General features: G+C 43.2%; 1 protein-coding gene across 13 annotated transcripts; it reads right to left on the reverse strand.

The window, feature by feature from the left end:
• Positions 1-2,136: 2,136 nt before the first annotated feature.
• Positions 2,137-18,381, reverse strand: VEZF1 (vascular endothelial zinc finger 1). 13 transcript variants are annotated; one of them, XM_043902764.1, is made up of 9 exons: positions 17,449-17,794; positions 15,870-15,964; positions 15,443-15,550; positions 14,672-14,891; positions 12,181-12,875; positions 11,349-11,412; positions 10,127-10,328; positions 8,815-8,958; positions 2,137-5,490 (listed from the first exon to the last, which is right to left on the reverse strand). In XM_043902764.1, the coding sequence occupies exons 4-9, from the start codon at positions 14,675-14,677 to the stop codon at positions 5,063-5,065; spliced, it is 1,539 nt and encodes a 512-aa protein (XP_043758699.1). In that variant the 5' UTR covers positions 14,678-14,891; positions 15,443-15,550; positions 15,870-15,964; positions 17,449-17,794; the 3' UTR covers positions 2,137-5,062. The 13 variants fall into 13 exon arrangements, with proteins under 13 accessions (XP_043758699.1, XP_043758701.1, XP_043758700.1 ...); XM_043902766.1 differs by lacking the exon at positions 17,449-17,794 and adding an exon at positions 17,051-17,342; XM_043902765.1 differs by lacking the exon at positions 15,870-15,964.
• Positions 18,382-24,139: the final 5,758 nt, after the last annotated feature.

Genomic DNA, 24,139 nt, shown 5'->3' on the forward strand with positions numbered 1-24,139 from the left:
GCACAAGGACATTTTCGCCAAAATCTCTCTCTCCTCCCTCCCTGGGCCTCATTCTAACCTCCAGGTTCCCAGTTTCCCTTCTCTCCCTCACCTCATAAGCAAAGCTGATTTCCCTCTGGCTCTGCTGCCACCATTAACAAAGTTAGGAATTTCTTGGCTCGTGAGCAAAGGCCTTGAAGATCCAAGCTCGTTGGAACCTGATCTCTGAGTGGATCTAAGCTGACTCTGTAAGAACTGTGGTGGCTTTGGTGGCCCTCAAGGTTGACCAACACTTAGCTTCCTGTCCCAGCCTCAGAGGCTGGCTCCCCTCTGCATGAGCAGTCTCTGGAACTGACACGTCTGCTCCCAGCCTGGGACCTGGGCGCTGACTGCCAGACAGACTTGCTGCGCAGTCACTAGAAGGACATGTTCCTTCCATTCCCCTTGGTCTTCTCATCCTCTCCAGCAGCTGTGCCAAGTTGCTCACTGGCAGAAGAGGATGGTGTCCTCAAATGTCAATCACTAGCCTACTAATTCTTACCCAGGCTCTTTACAGATGTACTGAGGGGAAAAAATAACATTCAGGTGGAAGGGCTGACACAGCCAAATGCAAGTGGACCTCACTTAGAAAATTCCATAAACAATGTAAACTTATTCGACACTCCACACAATTGTTCCTGCATGGTGGGCAGAAAGGATTCACTCCAGGAAGTGACTTCAAGTTCTACTTTGTTCTCTTCAAAGAGGTATTTAAGGGTTGGGAAGGAGGTGGGATATCAAGTTAAAGATCATCGGGGATGAAAAAAACTCCTGAAGCCATGTTGCAAGTCAGAGGTGATACTGAATCTGAAGTGTGAAAATTCATTCGCTTACCATGACAGGCAAGGTTTTGTAAAGGGAAGAGTACTTGAGCCTCAGGGTCCAGGGCCAAGATATGGGTCAAGTGCCTGTCTTGGGAAGGTGAGAGCTGACGAGCCACCCCTTGGTGGGGTGGTCCAAGCAGAATGCTCACCACACGGAGACCCAAAGCAGAGCCCTAACCCTCCCTCCATTCTTTTCTCCGGAACTACATGGACCTTCGATCGCCTGAAAGTGAGCAGCCAAGAGAAGCTATAGTCCAGATCAGCGCAGAAGCTCAGTCAGCATTCAGCCCTGAACCGTTAACACACTGAGGTCTGGCTCCCTTTTTTACAGGACGGGAGGTGGGGGGGAAGGAGATTACCCAGTAATCTGCCAGGGTCAGATCAGCTCTGGGGAGATTTATAGGCCCAGATGGGGGGACAAATCACCTTCTTTCAGGCTACAGGATGCTTTAAGGAGGAAATGGGAAGAGTGCAGGGCTGAAGGCCAGATTTTATTAGGGCTGGAAGGGGAAAGTTCAATGGTAATTCATGAAAACATTGGACTGTCCTTTAGTCCAATGTTACTTGATACTATAGGGAAAACCTCCTGAATCCAAGTCTCTTCAGAAAGGACCAAACTGCAGGGCTCCCTAAGAGCAGAAACACCTGGACAGTAAGCACTGTTAACTAGCAACTCACTGAAATGACACTTCCCATTCCAAACAAAAGCAAGTAAGAAATTCTTCCTCCAGCTGTTTTCACTGGGTCAATTATCAGAGGAAGTTTGGAAAGCCTCAACTATATACAAAACAGATGTAGGCATCCAAAGCTTTTTATTAAATGGTGTCAGATGCATCTTGATTTGCTGTCTGGTGATACTATCACTTGGGAACGTAGCGTATCTCTCTTAACAGCCTCCTTGGAGGCAGCCACCAGTTTTTCATCTTTGTTTTATGCCCTTTACTGCCTAACAGTGCCTGGCACATTGTTGGCACTCAGGAGACATCTGATGAACCTCGTGCAACACAAATGATTAGGCAACCCAACCTAAAACCCCTTTCAGGTAAAGCAGCTGGATTTAGAGCATAAGAAAAAAAAGTTTTAAAAACCATCTTCTCTGGGTTTACTTTAGGTGGGAAGTAGTTTTCCTGCAGCCAGCCTGGTGCAGTCCCACCCTCTCGGCCAGGGGTCACTAGTCCTTCCCTCTCTCTGCCACCCAGTATCAAGATGTATACACCTGGAGAAGCAGCGCTGCAAAAATTTCTCTATCATGGTGAACTGGTGAAGCTTCTGAGGTATTAAGCAATCCATCATAACATTTGTGACTGGTTAACTTTAATTTGTCAAAATAAACCTGCAGTTTTTGCATGTTAGTAATACAGTGCTGGTATTGACAGGAAAAATCATCCATCTGCTTACATAGAAACCTTTGTTTAGGAGCACACCTTAGGAGGGAAATGGATACAATAAAAGGCAAAATGCAGCCCAAGAAGCGAGCCCTAGAGCATAACAGGCTGGATGTCAGATTTGAGGATTATCTAATACAACTCTTTAGCTGCCAATCTGATAAAGGGGACGCTCTTAACCAGGTTACAACCACAAGAGAAAAACAAACTCTCTGCTTTTTTGTGAGCGATGGCCGTCGTGCCTTCAACACTTGGTTGAATCAGTTCATCAGCATTAAAACTCAATTCCAGTTCCAAGACAGGAGAATTTCACCACAACCTACTTTGGCACCCCCCCCCCCCCCACCATTCCAGTGGCCCACTGCCACCTCCATCCTGCCAACTCTCTCCCTCCCAAAAGAAGACACGACGTGGCTTTATTATTGCAGACAAGCTTAAGTGAATAAAGGATGCATACAAAATAGCATTTTAACTGAAGTCATACAATGAAGTCTCACTCCTGTTTATTATACAATGAATTGATAAAGCAATCATTTCTAGTATATATCTTTTTTTTTTTTAAAAGAACTAATACTTTCAAGGTTCTGACGACCACACTCTAGCCTGGGGGTAGGGTCCACATCTGCCCCCACTGAGGACTGCTCCTTGGACCATTGTGGAGGAAGCCGGGCTGTGTCCATGCTGGAGGACTGGATTGCCTGCTCAGTCAGAGAGAGACGACACGGCCCATTAAGCAGAGCCAGAAAACATGGGCTTCCTCCAAATGTGGCCACTATCTGCCCAATCCAGGCCTCAGCAGGGCCACGCGTGGGCCTTCCCTACACGAGTCCTCCCAGTAGTCCACACACAATGCTCTACATGTTAAAAACAAACCACCTCGGTACTGTGGATAGGACAGTTGTAACAAAGTCATAGCTACATATTTTTCTCTACATTTTGTTTATTGAGACAAACTAATTAAAAGGCACAAACATAGGGCATGTTTACATGGACATTATAACAAACATATACATTAAAAGTGTAGGAATGTGTTGCCTTCCTGCTAAACAGAAAGTTCCTAAGCTTTTATATATACAAAAGTTGTACAATTTAATGTCCTAAAGTACAAAAGATCATTTATAAAATTATTTTACACTAAGTACTATTTATTTTATTTTTTACTACGTAGTTCAACCCCCTCGAACTGTTTTGTATAATGACACACAGATACCTGTCCCTGATGTAGGAAGTCTGCCTCAGACGCAAGGTATTTTGATGCTTGAACTGACACAGTGGGGCATAAATGGAAGTCATCCAGTTTGATAGTCAGTCCTGCAAACATTTTGCAAGATTAACACAACTAATGTCCATTTCTCTTAACTGCAAGATTAAAAAAGGAAAAAAACCAAAAACATATTGCAACTTAAAAAAAAAAAAAATCACAGCGTCTTGGTTTTAGTAACTTAAAAAAAAAACACAATGCTTTAAAAACATTAATGTCTGGCATGATGGTGGAGAGTATCTGTTTCCCTAGCTTTTGGTTTCTACTTTATGTACAGAGATAAAAACATCCTGCTAAGAAATAAAAAGCACATGTCTTAACGTGCACAATCATTGCTGGGTTTCTGTAGGGAGTGCAGACAGCTGTCTCCCTGAAAACCTCACAAAGTTGATACAAGTGTTTTCTCAAAGAAAAAAAAAAGTGATGTCTGTATTTACAAAGTTGAACAAATCTGCACAATACTTGATTAAGAAACGGAAGGAGAAAAAAAAAAAAGATAGACTCTGCTTGTTCTGAAGGGGCATACTACCTAGTTAGTGGTTAGAATAAAAACTGTATACAATTTAATATAAGACATAAACTCTAGTGAGCAACTAACACATCTTTCCCTGTTGAAACATCAACAGGCTCTGATTGGGAGAGAGAGGGGCATATCACATCCCAGTGCCTCCAGCGTCTTCCAATTTAAAGCAAATACATTTTAACTGTTCCGAAGTACTCTGTGACCCCTGAACAGGAGTCCCGCTGGCCTCCGTTTGTTAGGAGTCTGCTTGTCCGCACACCTGACTTCTCCTCTGCCAGTTGCGGCCTTTTCTTACCGAAACACAAGGTATATATTTTGTTTTTGTTTTGTTTTTTAAATTTTTTTAAAAAGTCAACTACAATGCTTATTTCATCAGGATTAGTATGCTGAGCAATATTTACATCTCCAAATATCAGGTCACAATCCCTATTATGTGTTGAAGTTAGAATGATAAATTATCATATGCTTTGCATATCAGAGCTGGTATCACCTTTCCCATAGGGAATGCTGCCTGAAATTAACATATTCCCAAAGGTAAAATGCATATTCTCTGAAATGCATTTTATTATGACAATGCATGTATTTACTCATAAAAACAAACACAGACAATACACTAGCTCACAATCCGTGGATTTAGAACTTCAGGTTAAAATCCGCCATCCACCTTGTTCATATGGGGAGAAGAGCTCTGCTAGTGTTTAGCATAAAATGATTTCTTGGGATTAGAAACAGTAATGCTGTTTTATTTTGAAATGGATTTTGCTTTTTTATGACTGGTTTTAATTCTGATGTTTCATCTTGCCAACTACTATCCTGTTTAAGCAATGCTGTCAGCTAAAAGGAATTTCTGATTAAACTAAAGTGGTCCAATGATAAGTGACGTACATACCCTACTGTGAACAATCCCAGCCAAATTGGAGGAAAATGCTACTACACTATTATTAACTAATAGAATCTCCCAATCTCATGGTTTACTTTTTGCTTTAATAAACTAAAAGTAAGTTGCTGGTAAATATTTACTTTATCCCATATTCTGATTTTATAACACTGTTTACCAAGGTGGTGATGTAGGCAAAGCTTGGGGTAAGAAAGGCATGCTCTCTACAGGTCTCATTGCTATATTGAGAGGGGCAGCTAACGTCATAGGTGTGGGCAGGTTCATTGGAGACGTGATCGTGACAGGGTGTGCTATATTCACTGGGGCAGTGACGGGGGTGGGCAGGTTGACGGGGGTAGTGAGTGTTAAAGGAGAGGTCATGGATAATGGACTGGTTATAGTCACAGGATGCCCTATGTTCATTGGGCTGGTTATGTTAACTGCACTTGAAACATTTACTGGACTCCTCATGCTCATTGCAGCTGCCACTGTGACTGGGTTTGACATAGTCCCAGACGACACAGAGGACGTTATATTGAATGGAGTAGTGAGAGTCACAGGTGTCGTAGCAGCCGTGGAGGTTTGGCACAGGTTAGCAGCTTCTAAAATAAGAAGACAAAAGGGCCTTTAGACTCTAAAAACAGTGAACACAATTGAGTTTCTGAATCAACTTCTTTTAATTAAAAAGGACAAACATTTAATAAGTTAAATTACAGTTTTCTACCCCATGGTCAACTGGAAGGGAGGCTCCTTCTGAGCACAAAATTGGGGGCCAGGAATCCTGGTGTGAGAGCAGTTCTCTTTTCTGACACTGGGCCTTCCACAAGGACTGAGGAAACTGGCTTAGCCTTGGTGCTTTTGGTTTCAAGTTTAGATTTACTTACCTACCTCACAATGATGCTGGAAGATCAGGTAATTTCTGCAAGGCACTCTGCGGGGCAGAGATATCGAGTAGGGCTAAGTATTATCACTACGCTTCATGTGGCTCCTCAGAGTTCTACAGACATTCCAGGGAAGAGCCAAGCACCCACAGGCCAGGCTAGAAGAGCTTGCTTACACAGAGCTGGGCTGATGGTTACACAACAGATAATCAGAAAAATCTTCTTGTAAGGCACACTGTAACTAGCAGAGAGATGTGTGTGCTCTATGCTATGTACTCTAAAGCTTTCTCAGAGGTGAAGCCACATTCTGTTAAGGTTTTAAAAATCCATTAAATAGGGATAGAAAAACAAGCTATTTTAATAATCATCTGTTTATTTCAGTCTCAGACAAATCATTTTAAATAATCCTGTTGTTTCTGCTTACGTTTATTAATGATGTTAAGAACAAGCATCCCTCAGTAGGTTTATGTTCTCCTCCCCTCTCATTTTTTCTGAAACTGACATAATCATCTACTTTACCCCTAGTGTCATTTAACTGTACATATGACAAAACCACCAACCATACCAAAGGGGACTAGTGAGGCGAGCACACCCTGCAGTGAGTTGGGGTATCATGGTCCTTGTTATCAGCAAAGCCTGAGCACTTCTTTTTTTTTTTTTTTTTTTGCCTGAGCACTTCTTAAGGAAAACTTTCCTCTGAGGTGACACCCCCCTATTCCACCCCTCAACCAAAATTCAGCATCATCTGCTGGTGTGTCAGAAAAGAGCAGTAAGAAGACGGATGGGGTGCTGTGACTCGGTTGTCAAAATGGAGAAATGCATTTGAGACTAAAGATAGAGGTCTGCCTGCATGCCACATGTGGTCAAATCATCTCAGGTGGCCCCCTGAGTCAAAGAGCAGCACTCCCTTGATAAGCATGATGTAACCTTGGCACTGCTCCATACTCCTTATCAGGGATTCCCAAAACTGGCTGATGATCAAAATCATTTATCTAGGGAGCACTTATTTGCGGGGGGGGGGGGGGGGAATTGCTCCCCAAGAAGTTCAATCTTGAGATTTAGACGGAACCTGGGAAATCTGTACATCTAAGAAGCTCCTGAAATGATGATCTGATTGTCATCCACGTTTGGCAACTTAATTACCTTGTTTAAACCCAATATTTAAAAGTGACGTGCTGATTCAAGTTCAGGTTTTCAGATCAGGAGTCTCTTCTCCCCAAAATGTGACATTTACTAACATGAACACAGAAGTTTCTAACATCAGTTAGAAACATCAGTTTCTAACATCTAACATCAGTGAATCTCCAAAGAGATTCACATTACAAGTGGGACTATAATACCATTTTGTTTCATGGAGATCAGAAGATGAGCTAAACAACTGAGTCTTATTGTGCAAGCACACTGAAATACAATACCAAACAGAAGAGTGCAGGAAAAAAAGAATGAGGGAGAAAACCAACTCATTTTTGAGGTGATGGTAGCACTGCTAAAAACATTCTCCTCCTATTGTAACCCAGTGAATTTTCACTCCCCCATCCACCATCTCCCTACCTCCCCTACCATATTTTCTTTTTAATCTAGCCCTGTCCTTTTCTGTAACAACCACTCTTACTTCTTTGGGTAAAATCTCCTTCATAATATGCTTTCAACCTACTATACAATTATCATGGCATATACACATATATACATTTTTCTCCCCTATCCGCCATTCTCCACTCCTTCTATCACAAAACATTTTATCAAAATGACAATATTCATTTGGAAGATAGGAGTAACCAGCACCAAGTGGAAAGCCTCTCTGAACTGCTCCCTTCTTTTCCTCCAATGCCAGTGCGTGCACGCTAAGTCGCTTCAGTCGTGTCTGACTCTTTACGACCCCATGGACTGTAGCCTGCCAGGCTCCTCTGTCCATGGGATTCTCCAGGCAAGAATGTCCTCCTCAGGGGATATTCCTGACCCAGGGATTGAACCTGTGTCTTCTACATTACAGGCAGATTCTTTACCTCTGAGCCACCAGGGAAGCCCTCCAATGCCAGCTGATGCATGAAAAAGAATGCTATTCCTTTTATCTTTATCCAAGTACAGGCTGCTCAGAAGGGATCTGAGAGGAAAGGAATAGCTTCACTACATGAAAGCAGAGGATGGAAGAAACTACACAGCAAAGGAATTACAGCAGAGCCTACATGCAGGGGATTCCTCAAGAATTTAAAATAAGACATGACAAGGAAGAGGGAGGGAAAAAAGAATTTAGCAATCTGTCCAGTGGCTGATGATACTCTGACAAAATGATTTAACTGAAATGGCTGCACAACCAAAGCTACAGCTACTAAGTTAAAAAGCTGTGTTGAAAACTGATACTCCAACTGCTTCTTTACAAGATATATATAGAGAAAAACAAACCATTCTCAAAATTTCAGTAACAATTACAGTCAAGTCACTATCAACTGAAGTACATACATGTTAAGCTAATGCCAGCCCTAATGACAGAATGAAAGAGGTTAAGAGTAAGACTGAGAAAAAAGACATTGGCATTACAGAGGCTGAAATATGTAAAAAAAAAAAAAACACACACAATTCAGAAACAACCCTAAAGAGCAGAAAATAGCACAGTTGTAAGAAAATGAACTTATGTACACAGAAGGATAGTTCATCTACCTCTAAGAGTGGGAATATTTTATAAAGAAAAAAAAAAGGAGCCTTTAATGCATGGAGGCTGACATAAAAAGAACATAAAAAGGAACTCTGAGCGTACATAGCAAAGTACCAAATGTGGCTCCAAATTTGTAATGAAAAGTAAATCAAAAGAAAGAACATGATAAGAAGTACTAAGAATTTTTATTTCCTAGGAAAAAGAAAACTATCCAGAAGCTTAGAAGCTTTGCTGCTAATAACTCAACCAGATACTTCCCAGCACAGAGTATCTTCATAAAGTGTTTCCATAAAGCAGGAATCTCTGAGCTGTGGCTATTTTCCTTTGCTACTTGGCATACACTAGATGCAAACACTTTTCTAGCCACGCTGTGGGCACTGGACACCTCATCTTACCTTTCTTTCTTGCTTTGACAGCTTCTTCCCACAGTCTCAATGTCTCTACCTGCTTCCCTGGCCAGCTTGTCACATGCTGCTGCTGCTGCTGCTGCTGCTGCTGCTGCTGCTTCTGGTTGCTGGTCTCTTCACTCATGCACGCTACTCCAAAGACAAACCAGAAACACCAAATTTACCCTGAAAAAGTGTGGGCTACTTTTCCAAAATCCAAAACTTAAGATACCTTGACTCCTCACACCTCTATGATCTTTATCATCTGACCCAATAATTTTTTTACTCTAGTACATCTTTTGTGCTATGTCTCTATTGGTCAAAATAGATACATTAAAAAAAAAAAAATCCAGAAAGCTAGGGAAATCAATATAAAAGAATTCTTTGCTACATTAAAAAGCAAGTATTTTTCAGAACTGAACTTGGGTAATATTAGCATGGAATAATTGAGGCTCATCAAAATATCTAATATACTTAAGTTATTTGATCACAACGATGTACATTAAAAGTAAATTTCTGTAAAATTAACAAAGTTTGACATGCTAGATAATAAACTCAACATACTTACAAAGAAGCAAAAACAAATGACATTAAAACACATTAACATTCTTTCCCATTCACGTTTGGCCAGCTATTTTGAGAATCTCATGTTTCTGCCACATAAAGCACATATATAACAGAATACAGAATTAGGAAAACACTTTCTTCTGGTGGTTAGGGAGATCTTAAAAGAAAAAGCCTCTAAATGCAAGTACTGAATTTTATCCACAGATCCGTGGAATAGTCTATCTTTGGCTCTGAATTTAAGGTAAGCAAAGCATTTAAACATTCCAATGGATATGATAGCCCTTTTCTGTATAGATTTGGGTTTGGAAAGTAAAATTATTTAACACTGCTTTTATCTTTAGGTTACTGAGGACATGTTATTAATGCAATCAGGAGTTAGGAGGCACTTCTACCACAATTCTCACACACTAAAGCTTTCTATTCCAACTCCGAAGGAAGGGAAAACAGCTGCGGGGAAACTGTGCTCCTCTAACATGGGCATTATTAGTAGATGGTGAGGGAGTAAAGGCAAAATCAGTGGAGTGTTCATCAGTGTTGTCTGTATACGTGCATGTTAAGTGTATTTCCAACACTAACATACACTCTCCGCTGATGTGTGCTTGCGTACTTTAGTAACAGCAGGAAACAAGTAAGATGAATATTAATACGGTCCTGAGAACACAAGTGAAAATATCTTCAATATATCATTAAAAAAAACAATCTACACTCCATCAATCTGAACCACCACGAGAACGCGAGCTGGGGCGCCGCTCACTTTTGCTGATGCCCTGCTTGCACGTGTTGCAGTTGATACTCTGGCTCTGCCCATGCGTCTTTAAGTGGCTGGTGATGTACGCTGCGCTCAGGAGCTTCCCGCAGATGTTACAGGACACCTTGCCTTCGTGGCGCACCATGTGTGTCCGCAGTCTGTCTTTGGTGGCAAAGGCAGCAGTGCATGTCTGCATGAGGGAGGAAAACTTTTTTTAAATATAGACTATCCTGTTCTACTCATTTTAAAGTACGTTATATTCTAAGGTATTACCCTATCCAAGTAAGCAAGCAGACTGAATTAGTTGGATTTTAATTGCATGTCTTACCTAAAACTGTACTCATAACAAAACACCTGGTCAATTTTGGACTCTTACATTTCGAGGGAAAGAAAAAAATATCAAACAAGTAGTGAAAAGATGTGAGCTGTAGAGTCAGTCAACCTTGGATTTAAATCCAGCTTCCTAATTCACTAAACAGTGTAATACTCAGCAAGCTAGCTAACCTATCTGAATTTATTTCATCTGTAAAATGAAGGTAATACCTACCTCACAAAATTACTGGTGGATTAAGAGCCTGGCCCACGGCCTCATAGCAGGTATTCACTCAATGACACTAGTCTCCTTCCTCCAACTGGATTTTTCTTAGAATTCAATCATTTACTTAATAAAATCAGTTATTAACAAATTTAACTAAAAGGAGCACAAAAAGACTTTCTGCATAAAAAACAGAATTACTGACACCTAACAGTCATTTCATTAAAATTCTTAAACTTTTCATTACCACAATTTATGTCATTAAAAATGCTCCAATGTGGCAATAGCAGACAAAAATCCAGTAAGTGGTTACATTTGGGAAAACATCCCTATTTTCTTCTATTAGAGTTAAAACAACCTCAACCATCAGCCCAGAAATTAACTTAAAGCCCTTCATTCATTTCAAATACAGTGACCTTTGCAAGACAATACATTTTTTTTTCTTATTACTAAACACTGCTGCCCAAGGAAAAGGAAATGTAGCTTAACAAAAACATTTATTTACATTTTCAAATGATCACGCCTCCCAGAAATAGAAGCTGTCATTTATGTTTTATAAAACTAGAATTCAAGAGGACCACATTTACTTAAGTCAGTGATTTTAAGACTATTCAAGAATGGTGAGATTGGCTCAGACCTTCTGGATAATGTGCATTAAGTGCTACACTAAGGATAAGTCATTTTAACTCTTACTTGGCATTTGAAGGGTCTTTCTGTTGAATGGACATGTTTTACGTGACAGCTTAAGTGGTCAGGCCTGTGAAAGAGAGAGTTTCAACAGAAGATGTAATGGAACACACATAGAGAAATGCTACTTACTGTGATGTTTACATGCTTGGCAGATATGGGTGGGGGGCATTTTAAAGAAAGCTAGCAGAATTACCAACTCCCCCACCCCCCAGTGCAAGCCTCCTTACCTCTCTTACCATAAACAAAAGTCTTAGTCCTTTACTTGTTAATTTTCTCTTCTAGTCAACATCAAATCATACTAGGTCTTGACTCTTTACAGTTACAGAATACCCAAAATTTACTATCACTTGCCAGAGACAACTGCTATTAATATTAACTTTAAACAGCCTTTACAAATGAAAATTAGTGAAATGTTAGTAACCAGAGAGAAATGGAAAAACACGCTCTCTTAAAAGTTTTAAGAGTATCCAAGGTCATCCCAACTTCCAGGATATGTTTCCTTGATTTGTGCAGTTAACCTCAAGACCAGTCACCCAACTGAACCGAAAAGTACTGGTTTTGCAGTGATAAGAAGTGTTGCTGTGCCGAATAAAGGCCTGAGTCCACCAAGGCACTTCTTAAACGAAATAATTAGTTAATCCCTATGTCACACTTGTCAACCACACCAAACTGGAATTAGCCCTGGAGGTATAATACTTTATCTGTCACCAATCTCCTCTAATAAGGCAGGCCTGCACATATCTAGTCTCACATAAACATTCTAGATCTAGAGATTGTACTGATACCATGATAGGAAAAAAAAAAAAACACAAAGAAACAAAGCAAAACGCACTACCTCGAGAAGCCTTTCCCACAAACACTGCAAGTATAGGGTTTGGTGATGCCTCCTTCGTGAGACCTCACGTGGTAAGTCATGCGGTCCTTCCTCTTGAAGCGCTGATTGCAAATAGGACACTCGAAGGGCTTTTCGTCCGAATGGGAGAGCTTGTGCCGGTTGAGGTGGTACACATCTCGGAAGGCCTTCCCACACATCTCACACGCGTGGTTCTTCTTGACAGGCTTACTGGGTTTCTTGACAGACTGGGTCACGGGCATAGCTGTGCTGCTGGCACTGCTGCTGGGGTTGGTGCCCGAGGAAGATGTAGTGACTGTGGACAAGATGCCTGCAATGGTGGAGACCAGCGAAGTTCGGCTGCTGTCCCCAGCGATGGTGGAGATGAGGGGAACCACCGTGGTGGGGGTTTTCTTTGGCCGGGACACCAGCTTGATGCCTGTGTGGCAGGACTCGTGCCGCCTCAGGTGATAGCTGTCCCTGAAAGCTTTACTGCAGTAAGTGCACACAAAGGAAGTTTTGGGCTTTTCTTTCTTAATCCCAATGGCATCCTTTAATGTTTCTGGAGCAGCCTGAGGTTTCTGAGTTATCGGTATTGGAAGCAATGGTTTCTGATCAGGGGGCTCCACAGCAGAGCTCAGAAGGGGCAGCAAACTGTTCTGTGCTGCCTGCTGCTGATGATGGGAGGCTTCATGGGCCTAAAATCAAACATTCACACTTCAGAAACTTGGCCTCTCACAACCACCCTCAAAATACAACATGCTTCAGACAACAGAGACCAGAAGAAACAATCAATGAGCCTGTAAGCTACTCTCTGCAGCAGAGATCCAGCAACTACCTAGCTACTCTCAGAGCTCCCATTACAAAGCACTTAAAATCACTGCACAGACACAAAACTTTTGCAAATAAATTGCTGACAGTGATCTTGCTTTCAAACAGCTGACTAAACTACACACCACCCTGGTTCATAAGGGACATACCAGCTGACGAAACCAGTTTGTGTTAGTCTGCCAGTGCTGAAACCAAGTTTAAATAACTTGTCAAAAAAATTACACTTTAGACTTAAGAGTTTAACAGTACCTTACTGCAGTAATGCACAAGCCACACACTCACACACATATACATACAGACATATTATCATCTACTTGTTTATTTTACCTAGGAAAAGACAGGCACTAGTTCTGGGAATACGTATGCTAGTTGTTAAGTTTACTTTCAAAGTTTTCACTTAATTTTACTAAAAGATTTGGCTGAAATGAAACCTGGAAGGTATCTGTGAAGGCAGCCCCCAGCAGACACCTGTCAGTTGTTTTTTAGTTTATTTCATCTCATCCTTTAGCAACACTAGTTCAAACCCTAAACTCAAACTAGTAAGAGAAAACAAGATATAAATAATTTAAATTCCTTTCATTTTCACCTACTTCTAGTGGTTCTAAGTCCTGTTAAAAGTATTGGGCATTTGCTGTTATAAAGTGCTTTCCACTCCTCCAAAACTGGGGGCTGGACACTGTTTGGAAATTTTCTTTAGCTGCACTGAAACCAACATTTCGTTGTGGATCAGGTTCTTGGTATTTATGAGTAATTAGTCTCTTGGATTTGATTCTTCCGAAATTGTCCATACCTCCATACTGATAAACATTTAGGAAATGATGGGGAAAAAATTCCTGAAATAGTTCTTCCTAATATGTTGTACTTGATCAACATGAATTTTGAAACTCTTGACAGTAACCCTGAGCCCCTGTGCTTGAGTTTTGTAATCCTAAAAGGATACATGCACTCAGAGCTAAGAGTTCCAAATATTTAAAGCATACAACATCTTTGGAAGGGTCCATCCCATCAGCTTAGAGACTCTAGACACCTATTTACCCTTCATACTCTATAATCCCAGGTCCTACAGTTCACTCCATTAAGGAGAAAAAACCATGGAGACAGACAGGACACACTCACTCATTCACACACACACGCACACACAGCTCTTCTGATGAATAAGAACATCTACCACACACAGCCCCATGTTTACTTGATAGCAGCACAATAGTTAACTAAGCCTAGAACCAGACTCCCCTGAATCATCAGGAGATGTTACTGAGTTACCATTTTCAATCTAGTCATTTTGACTGAATCTTCCTTTTGTGCTTACTTATGAGCTCTCTTTTGAGACTTAGTGCTCATACTGAATTACAGTCCACGTTTCATTTAATTTAGGGAGCTCCTACCATTGTCAGGATCTACCCAAGTGACCTCAGTAGACACTTTTATAGAATTTGGACTCTAATCTTACCCCATCTCCAACCTGGCTGTAGGATACCCAAGCTTCCATATAATATATAAAAGGTTAATAGCTGAAGATAGCTCAAGATATACAATTTCAAAGGCTATCAGATCAGATAATAGGAAACGCAAATCTTCTGGACAAAGTTCAGACTTATAGTGTTTAGAGGCATTTTTCAATTCTAAACAACCATTAGTTCGATGGAGTACTAAAAGCACTTACTGCCATTTTACCAATTCAGATGTCTGTGGCAACATAAAGTATTTTTACAGCATTGCTGAAGCTCACTCTCACACGAGGTCACACCAGGTCCCTGCTTCTCGGGTGAAATGCTGTAGAATGCCTTGACCACTACAGGAATCACTCTCTGAGGATTCCTAGGATCCCCACACTTCTACATGAAGCCTTCTAAGAGGGGAACTGGGTTTCCCCAACTTGTTCTCTGGGGGAGAGACAGAGTAAAATAACAACCATGGCCTGCCTTCAGTTAGGTGATTTTTTAAAATATATAACTTCTGGGTAGACTGTTATTTGACTAGCATCATCAAACCAAAATTTATCTCCCATCTCTTTCAATAGCAAGGCTTTTCTTTTCTTTCTTAAAACCCTGCCCAAGCTTTCTTCTGGTGCTGGCAAAACAGAAATGTTACTTCATCACCCAGGGTGGTAGGATATGGCACCATGAAATCTCCAGTGCCAGAGGGTAAAAGATTTTGCACTGAAGAAATTAGCATCAGTGAGTCACATCTTGAATGTCCTGTTAGAGAAGAATCATCCATCAAACATTTTAACAGCTATGGCTTTCACTTTCCACCAGATTATTTGGAAAGCAAGCAGGTATTAAAATTGTTTTAAAATATAAATTCAATAGGATGCTCCAGGAAACAACAAGAGAGTTCGACTCTCCATTTCCCCAGTGAAAATTACTTAAAACTGGAACTGAGTAAGTCTATTCATACCTTTCCAGAGAAAAGACTGAAATATTCTCTTTACCCATTCAACTGTCCTCGGCTCTAAATTATCACTGCACACATTGCCAAGCCCAGGATCAAATATTAGCTTTCACACTTCTCCATCAGGTGGAAAAAAAGATTTTAATAGCTGAAAAAAATTAAATAATATAAAATCTAATTAAAAAGTTGATCAATAAATGCTTGGCATTTGCTTTCCCCAGGAAAAGAATAATAAAAGTATTAGAAAAGATTTTTCAACAGTTTTCCAAAAATCAGTTAGGGGGTTTTCTTTTATATAAAGAACTCTCAATTTTTTCCAATCTCCATTAAGAGAGAGTGCGTTTAATACGGTAAATCTAAATCATTCCTCATGTGAAAAATCACTTCAGTGGCCCATTTATCCCATATTTTAAAATGACCATTTGAAAGCTTTTTCTCAAGAGGGCATTTGCCACCTTCACACCAACCTGGATGCAAGCTGGTTATATATCATTTCTTTTCCAATGCATTTTTAAGTTGGCTTATCTCATTATCAATCTCATCAAAGCACGTTAAAACAATACTAGATCAGAATGAGAAAAAGGCCAAGTTAGTGAATTCCATAATTTTGAGTATGCTCAATTTTAAGAAGCCTGAATATAATACAATTATTTAAAAAGCAAATTACATTCGAAAGAATATATCTTCAAACAATAAACCATCTCTACACAATAGGCAACGTTTAGAATTATCCAGTTCCCTATATTAACTCCACTGGGATGGGTCCAGGGGCTGGGAGGATTCTTTTTGAAAATTCTGCATCCGTTCTTGGTTAGTCACAAAAGGTTTCAAGCACCCAAGCTACTGGTTTGGGATTTCGAGAAGTTATTCAAAGAAGGAAAATAACTCAAAGAGGCGGGAAGAACGCACTTAAAGTGACGAGCTTCCTAGCCTCCAGTTCCGAAGTTTCCCCGTGAGCTCATTACTACTGCCCACCAAGTGCTTCGTTTGCAAACAGAAACGGAGCAGGAAAAAAAAGAAAAAGTTCTCGGTCTTCTAAACAGGGGTCCCCACCTCAAGTGAGCCGACAAGAGGACTGCCAACATATCGGCCACAGTCACCTTCAAGTTTTTTGCAAAAAATGAAGACCAACACCCCACGAATGACTCATCTGGGGGCTTTGTAAGCGGACTTTGTTTGCTCTCTCCACTTGCCGTCTCCCCCACTTGGCTGGAGAAGACGCTCGAGGTGGGACGAGAGAAGCGCGCCCCGGGAGAAGGTGGGGCCTCCGAGTCCTGGCCCCCCCGCACCCCCCTCCCCGGCCGGGGGATTCCCCGGGCTGAATGGGACGGCGGGAGAGCTGGACAGAGGGAGCGGGTGTCAGCTGCCAAGGCTCGGCAGAGGCTTGCGAGAGAAAACACGTAAAGCCAGAGAAAAAGTTTGGGGAGGGGACACACAGTCACAACACCCCCAACTGGGTAAACACGAGGGGGGCGGCGGGAAGGGGGAGTGGCGGGGAGCCCAGGGATACCCGCTATTCGCGGGGACGGGGCGCGGGGGGGGTGTCAGAAAGTCAACACACGCACAAAAAGAGAGGCGGAAAAAACGGAGAGCGAGCGAAAGACAGACCAAGTAGGGGGGACTGAGTGGGACCCGGGGACCCCCTCACCCCACGGCGTGGGCCCCGGCCCGGCGCGCCGCGGCCAAGCGGACCGCGCTCTCCAGCGGCCCGGCGCCCTCCTTTCTCCGGGCCGCGGGCGGTGACAGCGGCCGGCCTCCTCCCTTCCCCTCCGGGGCGGGAGCGAAGGGTGTGTGCGTGTGTGTGCTGGGGGGGCCCGGGGGTCACCCCGAGGCCTGCTTTCTCCCCCGCGCCCCGCGAGGCCGCCTCCTTTCCCCTCAGCAGCCCCGCTCCGCCGGGGCGGGCGGGCGGAAAAACAAAGGGGGATTAAGGCCGGGCCGGAGAGCGGGGCCGGGAGGGAGGGAGGAGGAGCGCCCGCCCGCCCGCCCGCCAGCCCCGGGCCCGGCCCCCCTGTGCCCCCCCGTGCCCCCCCGGGGGGGCCCCAGTACCTGGAACAGGAACGCGGTCCAGTTGGCCTCCATGGCTGCGGCGGCCGACCCCCCTCCTCCCCACTCCCCCCGCTCGGGGCGCCTCCTCAGCCGGAGGAGGCGACAACAAAGCGGCGGCGGCGGCGGCGGCGGCAGCGGCAGCGGCGGCTCCTCAACATGGCAGCGCCGAGCGCGGCCACTTCCGGTAACCTCCGGGACGCACCACCGCCGCGGCGAGCGCGGGCGGGGGGGGAGCCCCGAGCCGGCCGCCGCCGCCCCCGGCGGCCCCGACCCCTCCCGCGCGGCCCCGCGGCCGGCTCTCGGCCTCGGAGCTCAGCCAGTGCCCGCCGGCGGTGGGGTCGGGGCCCCCGCGGCGGGGCCGGGGTGGGGCCGGGGGCGGGGATGGGGCGCGGCGTCCCCCCCCGCGGGGGTGTGTGGTGCTGCGGTCCGCGGCCCAGGCAGCCGGAGCAGGGGGAGCCCGGGAGAGAACATGGAGGACGCCAGGGTCTGGCGCGGCCTCGCTGGGCACGGCCGCGCCGGCGGCGGCGACGCGGGCCCGGCGCCCGGCAGCATCGCGTCCCCGGCAGGCCCTCGGCGGAAGGCGCGGGCTGCGGCGGTTCCGGGGCTCTCCGGTCCCCTTTGCGCAGCATGGCCCCTACCTCCAAGCTGGAGGAAGCCCCTTCGACTTGGAGTGTCTCTCCAGGCTGGTATTTCATCCCAGCGAAAGCTCCGCACTCTTGGCGCGACACGCATCTCTGAGTGGCCTTCCAGCTCAAGCAGGGAATCCCACTGGGGTGCAGCCTCACATCCTCCCTGTGCAGAAGGAAACACTTCCCACGCGCAGAGGTGTCATTACTGGGTTATTCTTGGGTGAAGGGCTGAGCTTTCCCATCCTCCTCCTAACTTCAGATACGATGTGAAATTCTACTTAACACCCCCCTCTCCCGCCGCCCAAAAAAAATTTTTAAAGAGAAAGTATAGACAAATTGTTTTAGTTCTTTAGCACAGTCTGCTTCTTCACACCCCCCGACCCCCCGCCCCAAACAAAAATCGAACTTCTGGTTGGACAGCGTCAGATGTCACTGAGGTGACCCCAGCCTCTGTTTGCAGTTCCAAGCCTTCCGTGTAGGCGTCACTGCTACTGGAGCTTTGTATGATGATGCCCTGAACGTATTCTAACCATTCCTCACATAGAGGTAGCTATTGGGAATAGCAGACAGGCTATTATTAAACAATTGCCTCCAGTCCTGTAAGTCTCCTGTGGCGGGAAATGAGGGGGCAGGCTCTGTCAGTTTTTTTATAAATTCTGGTTTTAAAAAAAAATCCTCAGGTAGTCACATTATTTGAAGACTTAAACATCTTTCATAATTGACTCTCTCTTATCTTAGCCCCTCCATTTATTCCTCTTAAGCCACATTCTAATCAAGGTCACCATCTCCAGTTTCCCCCGTACATACACAATAAAAATAAAACGGTTGTGGAATTTGATTGGTAAAAGAAACTGAAGAGGCACAGTAATCGACAGTCTGTGTTTCTTTTCCATCCACTACACATGCATAGCTGCTGCCCACTCTCCTCTCCTCAGTCACCAGAGTGAAGGGGCTGGCCAACGTCGTCTGACTCCCTACTGGAAGTCTTGGGGACCAATAAGAAGTTCTGTAGTTTCAATCAGTGGCAGAAGCAGGTAACACATCAGGGAACCAGTCAGCCTAGGACAGGAGGGGACAGAAAATGATGAATAGTTTCTGATTACACTCCTCAGCTAAACTGCTACAGTGGCCCTTTATGTCTGCTAAAAAATGTCCATTAGTCTCTTTTGCAAAGAGAAATAAATGGTTCAGGAAGCCTAAGCTTATATATACATATAAGATAAGGAAAGAACCAAGATGTAAACCTAAGAAATTAACTAGGTAAACTAAAACCTTTTGGCTCTGACCTGAGACACTGCACATTCTTTTGTTTTCATTCAGGGAATGCAGGTCTCTGCTTCTTTCCTACTTTAACACATTGACTTCAAGGTCTCTGTAATATATCTCTCCTCAGTGTTTCTCCTCCCCTGTACAGCCTCTCCTACTTTGCTGCCTTTCAAACTGTGGTGAAAATGAAGCTTCAGGATTCTAAGACTAGCACTTGATGAAGACCATTTTTCTAATGACAATGTTGCTGGACTCTCTTGAACTTCTTTCCCCAGAATCTAGAAAACCCTTTTTAGCAGTCCTTCTCAAAAACCTCTGGAGACAGGGTTCCCCACTACTACAAAGTAGACGTCAAGTAAAACTGTCTAGTTCTCATTACTGAAGAGCGGGATTCAGAAGTATCACTTTTCTTGAGGTAAATGGCTCATTTTTCTATCCATGAGATGAAACCAGAATTCCTAATTGCTCCGATTTTTCTTTCCCCTTAAAAAGAAAAATGAACAACCTTTTAAATTCAGATGAAATGTTAAATCTTAGGCTATTTTCCAAAGAAACCACCCAAAAGTTTGGAACGAGTACTCAAAAACAATCAGCTCCAACTGTTTTGAGGAATATAATGAAACTAGGATGATCAAATATTCCATCCTTAGGACAGACAGAATCTTTAACTACAAACAAAATGAACCCCTCTCCTCAAGCCTGCTTCCACAGACCATACTGGGGCCCAATCAAAACAGCAATGTCTAAGGATAATAAATTCATCTTGATTATTGTAAACAACTTTCAGTGAGTGCGTCAGCGGTGTTACCTCCAGATATGATGAATAACTGAAATGTCTGGTGTCTAAGACAAAAAAAAAAAAATACACATGCCTACATCCACCCAAATAAAATTCAGATTCCCTTCCCACCCTGTTCAGGTTCTTTCCCACCTTCTCTGCCCCAGTGTGTACAACCTGTAACTTAATCTTTCAGGGCCTCAATTTCCTCATCTGGAAAATGAGAACAAAGTAAATACCTACCTCACATATAGGACTGTGGATAAAAGAGAAATGTAGACTAAAGGAGAAATGTGTATAAAAAGCTTAGAACATTCCCTGGAATATAACACGTGCTAAGAAGGTATTTTTATTGGTGCTACTTAATGGTTCTAGATGAAGTCTGGGACTGGGAATTCTGCATAAGAGCCCTGAGCCAGTTCTTAACTTTCTCTCAGAGTAACAAGTTTTTCCCTGTGCCCCACCCACCCCTCCCTCAAAGAGCCCCAAGGTAAACAGCCAAAAGGCTAATGACACATGACAAAGGAAGAGACCTATTAAGATTAGCATTTCCAAAGCAACTTTTAGCAAACATTAGAAAGTAACAGGATAGTTCCTTCCCATTTTTAAAAGGACTTTAAAATCGTGTGAGTACATTAAGATTAGATTCAGAAGCTGAGGAATAGAAACCATCTCTGCTATTGTCAATTACTTTTCCCAAGAAAGACTGATCAATAAAGCAAAACCGAGTCAAATCCAAAACTTTTCATAGAGACCATCTACTTAGGAGCAGCTTCAAATTCGCAGTTAAGAACTAATGCTTCATGCAAGAAAGCTGGAACTAACAGATCTACTAGTAAAAATCAAGACTGCAATATTTACCAAAAATATCAGCTAGAGAAATGATACCCTTCATTAACAGCCTCAGTGCAACTGAAGAGAAAGGACACACACTCTACCAGACCAAACCAAAGGTAACAACCACCCCACCAACACCTCCACCCCACACCCCCTCCCACACACACAAGAGAGACACAAAAACAAAAACAACCAAGCCTCTCTGAGAAGAAAGCAGAAGTTAATCCGCCCTTCCCACCTCCCCACACCAAGGGCTTTAAGCCAACTGCCTGTGGCCCATGTGGTCAGAAGTTGGGTTTGTGTTTCAATTCCACCACCTAAAGTGTCATCACTAGTTATTTCTGTCTTAACTGGTAAGGTGAGGAAGGAGAAACAACAAAGACTCCCCCCCCCCCCCCCCAAATACCAATTTAAATCCTTTAACAGCTTGAACATAGTCACGGAGAACAAAGGGACAGGGAATAAATCTACCCATTTCCCTAGCAGACCTACTGGTAGTTGAGAGTCCTGAAATACTCCTTTGTTTCTAAGAAGGGCCATATGCCCCAGATACCCAAAACCTATCCAAAGCCATGGTTAACACATTTATCACCTTCACTCTTCCTGAAGGAAGCTACTACACACCATGCTTAACCTTTCAGTTCCACCCATAAAACATTTGAGTAGAAATACCTTCCATTTTACAACTCCTAAATGGCTGATAGAGGACATACAACAAATAGCAAGCGAAACAGCATAGGACACAAGAAGGAAAGAAACTAAGACAGGTCAAAAATACACCAAGTAAGAAATTTAATACAACTGGAAAACATTGCTCTCAGGCACCAGCATTTCTCCTTTGGACACCTGTTCCTCCCTGCCCTCAGATGCCCCAAGCCCAGGGTGATGGCTGAGCTTGAAAAAAGTTGACAGGTCACGCAAACTTCGTGGGGCTGAACCAAACTAGAAAGCTTAGTTCAGTGACATCATGCTAATAGTCAAAAACATAAATCCTTACATAAGCAGGTACTCTGGTACAAAGGAAAAGCTCTTTCCAGTGGTGTAGCCTCCACCCCAAATATATTCCACTGGTTAAAACAGGGATATAATGACACTACACACATTGTGCTAGTAGTCATCCATCTCCATTACCGAAAAAATGATCCATTTGCAAAAAAATAAAAAATTTTAAAATGGTGCTTGTTAATGGCTGTCCAGAAGCTCTTGAGAAGACTGGGGCAGAGCAAGAACATACATATTGAATAAACGCTCTTTACCCAAATTCCAACAGAAACATCTCAATTTCGTCTTCATCTCAGACTCCATGGTTCAAATAGGATTCTGTTTCTCTTAGGCTTCAAAGAGTTACCATGTTAATACATTGCAGATCTTATAACTCCCTCTTTCTGAATTGGTGCTCCTTCCTCTTCCTTTCATTGGCCTAGATAAAAAAAAGCCTCATTGGGTCAATTTGATCTTCAACTGAGGATCCCTCTATTCTGCATAGTGAAAGAAACAGGAAATAATGACACAGGTTTTGAAGAACCTATTATGTTTCCTGAGTGAGGGACATGAGCAGTGGTGACCTAAGACACTGAAGTAGCATCACAAAACTTAGTTAGACTAAGCTTTAGGTAGGTTGCTCCACTCTAGACAGCAATGCTGAGATGGCAACACAAGGTCAGAACAGTGTAAGATCTGGCACAAGCTCCAGATTTGCTTCTTTAAGGGTGTTTCTTGACTCTGAGAAGCTGCCTAAAGTTCTACAGTCAGTCATCTGGCCCAGTATACAAGCAGGTGCAGGGAACCTGGCAAGCTGGTTTTTAAACTCCACAGAGACAACAGTTGTACTCAGCATTTAATCCTTAAGTTGTGTACTAAAACATAAAGCTTACCTGCTATCCACTACTACTACGTGAAGCATTTCACCCTTGATTTCCTGAACCGTGGCAGCAAGCTCTTTGCTAGACCTGAAGAGGACAATTCCTAGAGGGCAGGATAGATTCTGACTTGGTGAACAATTTACTATGATACACAGGGAAAATGGATCAGATTCAGAGAATCTAGATGTTTCCTCTGAAGTAATTTTAGTCTCCAAAATAAAGCACACAAAGCTCTGCTCAACTAGTTGACAGAAGTTACTTAGCCCTTTACCCCCAGGCCTGACCCTGTCCTCTGCAAGCTGTTTTACTGACCTTACATTAAGTCCCTCCCCAACTTCCTAGCTCCCAGCTGTTTCCTCTTATTTTTCCAGCTTCCTCGCTCCTCACCCACCCCACCACCTCTCATTTCACTTTCTCTCCCTGCTCCTCCCCTTTTATTCAGCAGTGAGTGCTGACAGCAGATGGCAAGTACTCAATTCAAGCCAGTAAAAATGCATCCAAAGCATCAGGTAAAACGCAGTCCCAGAAATAATCCTGGGGGTTGCAATACATACTATCTCTGCCTCTCACTGATTTATTCTTTAAATAGGAAAGGCATATGTTCATTCTTAACATATGGAAGATTATCTTCAGACCAATTTATTAAAACTAAATTAGGTAGCTAGTTTTGCTTAGTTATGCTTCTTAGGGACAAGAGGATTTTTTTGTTTGCATTAGAATTGATAAATTTTATTCCTAATTTGTCCAGGATCTACACAGTACATTTAGCAAAATTCATGAAGCCTTAGGAAGCCCCCACGTATGTTCTATATGCAAGTTCATTTAGCTAAAGATCAGTTACTCTGATCACTTAAGCAAAGCATATGGAAGGTCCAAGTTCATACAATCTGTGATTAGCTTTCTCCCCACAGAAGAGCTAAAAAAACTGAAAGCAAACCTCAACTACTAGAGGGAGGTTTGGGATTTGTTCCACAGTGATCTTAAAACCACAGGAATTTGGGGATGGAAATGTACCTGAGAAAATAGGAAAGGGAGAGGGAAAAGGCACCTCAAGGCCACAGCTTCAATCAGTGAAGTTTAACTTAAGTTTCCCCCATGGTTCTAAGAACCCTGGTAAACGCCTAGTCCTAGAGATACCGCATGGATGCTATCTAATCAGCTCAGCTTCAGCCCAAAATTCAGGCCATGCTATCTCCAACCTAGAATGATATATTCTAGGTTTTGAAAGGCTAGCCAAGACACCCTAGGTACTAACTTTCCTGTTCATAATGGATTGGACAAAACAAAGACCTCCTAATGTGGATTCTCTCCTTAGAAAA

The sequence above is a fragment of the Cervus elaphus genome, chromosome 5 (genome assembly GCF_910594005.1).
Source record: "Cervus elaphus chromosome 5, mCerEla1.1, whole genome shotgun sequence".
NCBI classification, from domain to species: domain Eukaryota; kingdom Metazoa; phylum Chordata; class Mammalia; order Artiodactyla; family Cervidae; genus Cervus; species Cervus elaphus.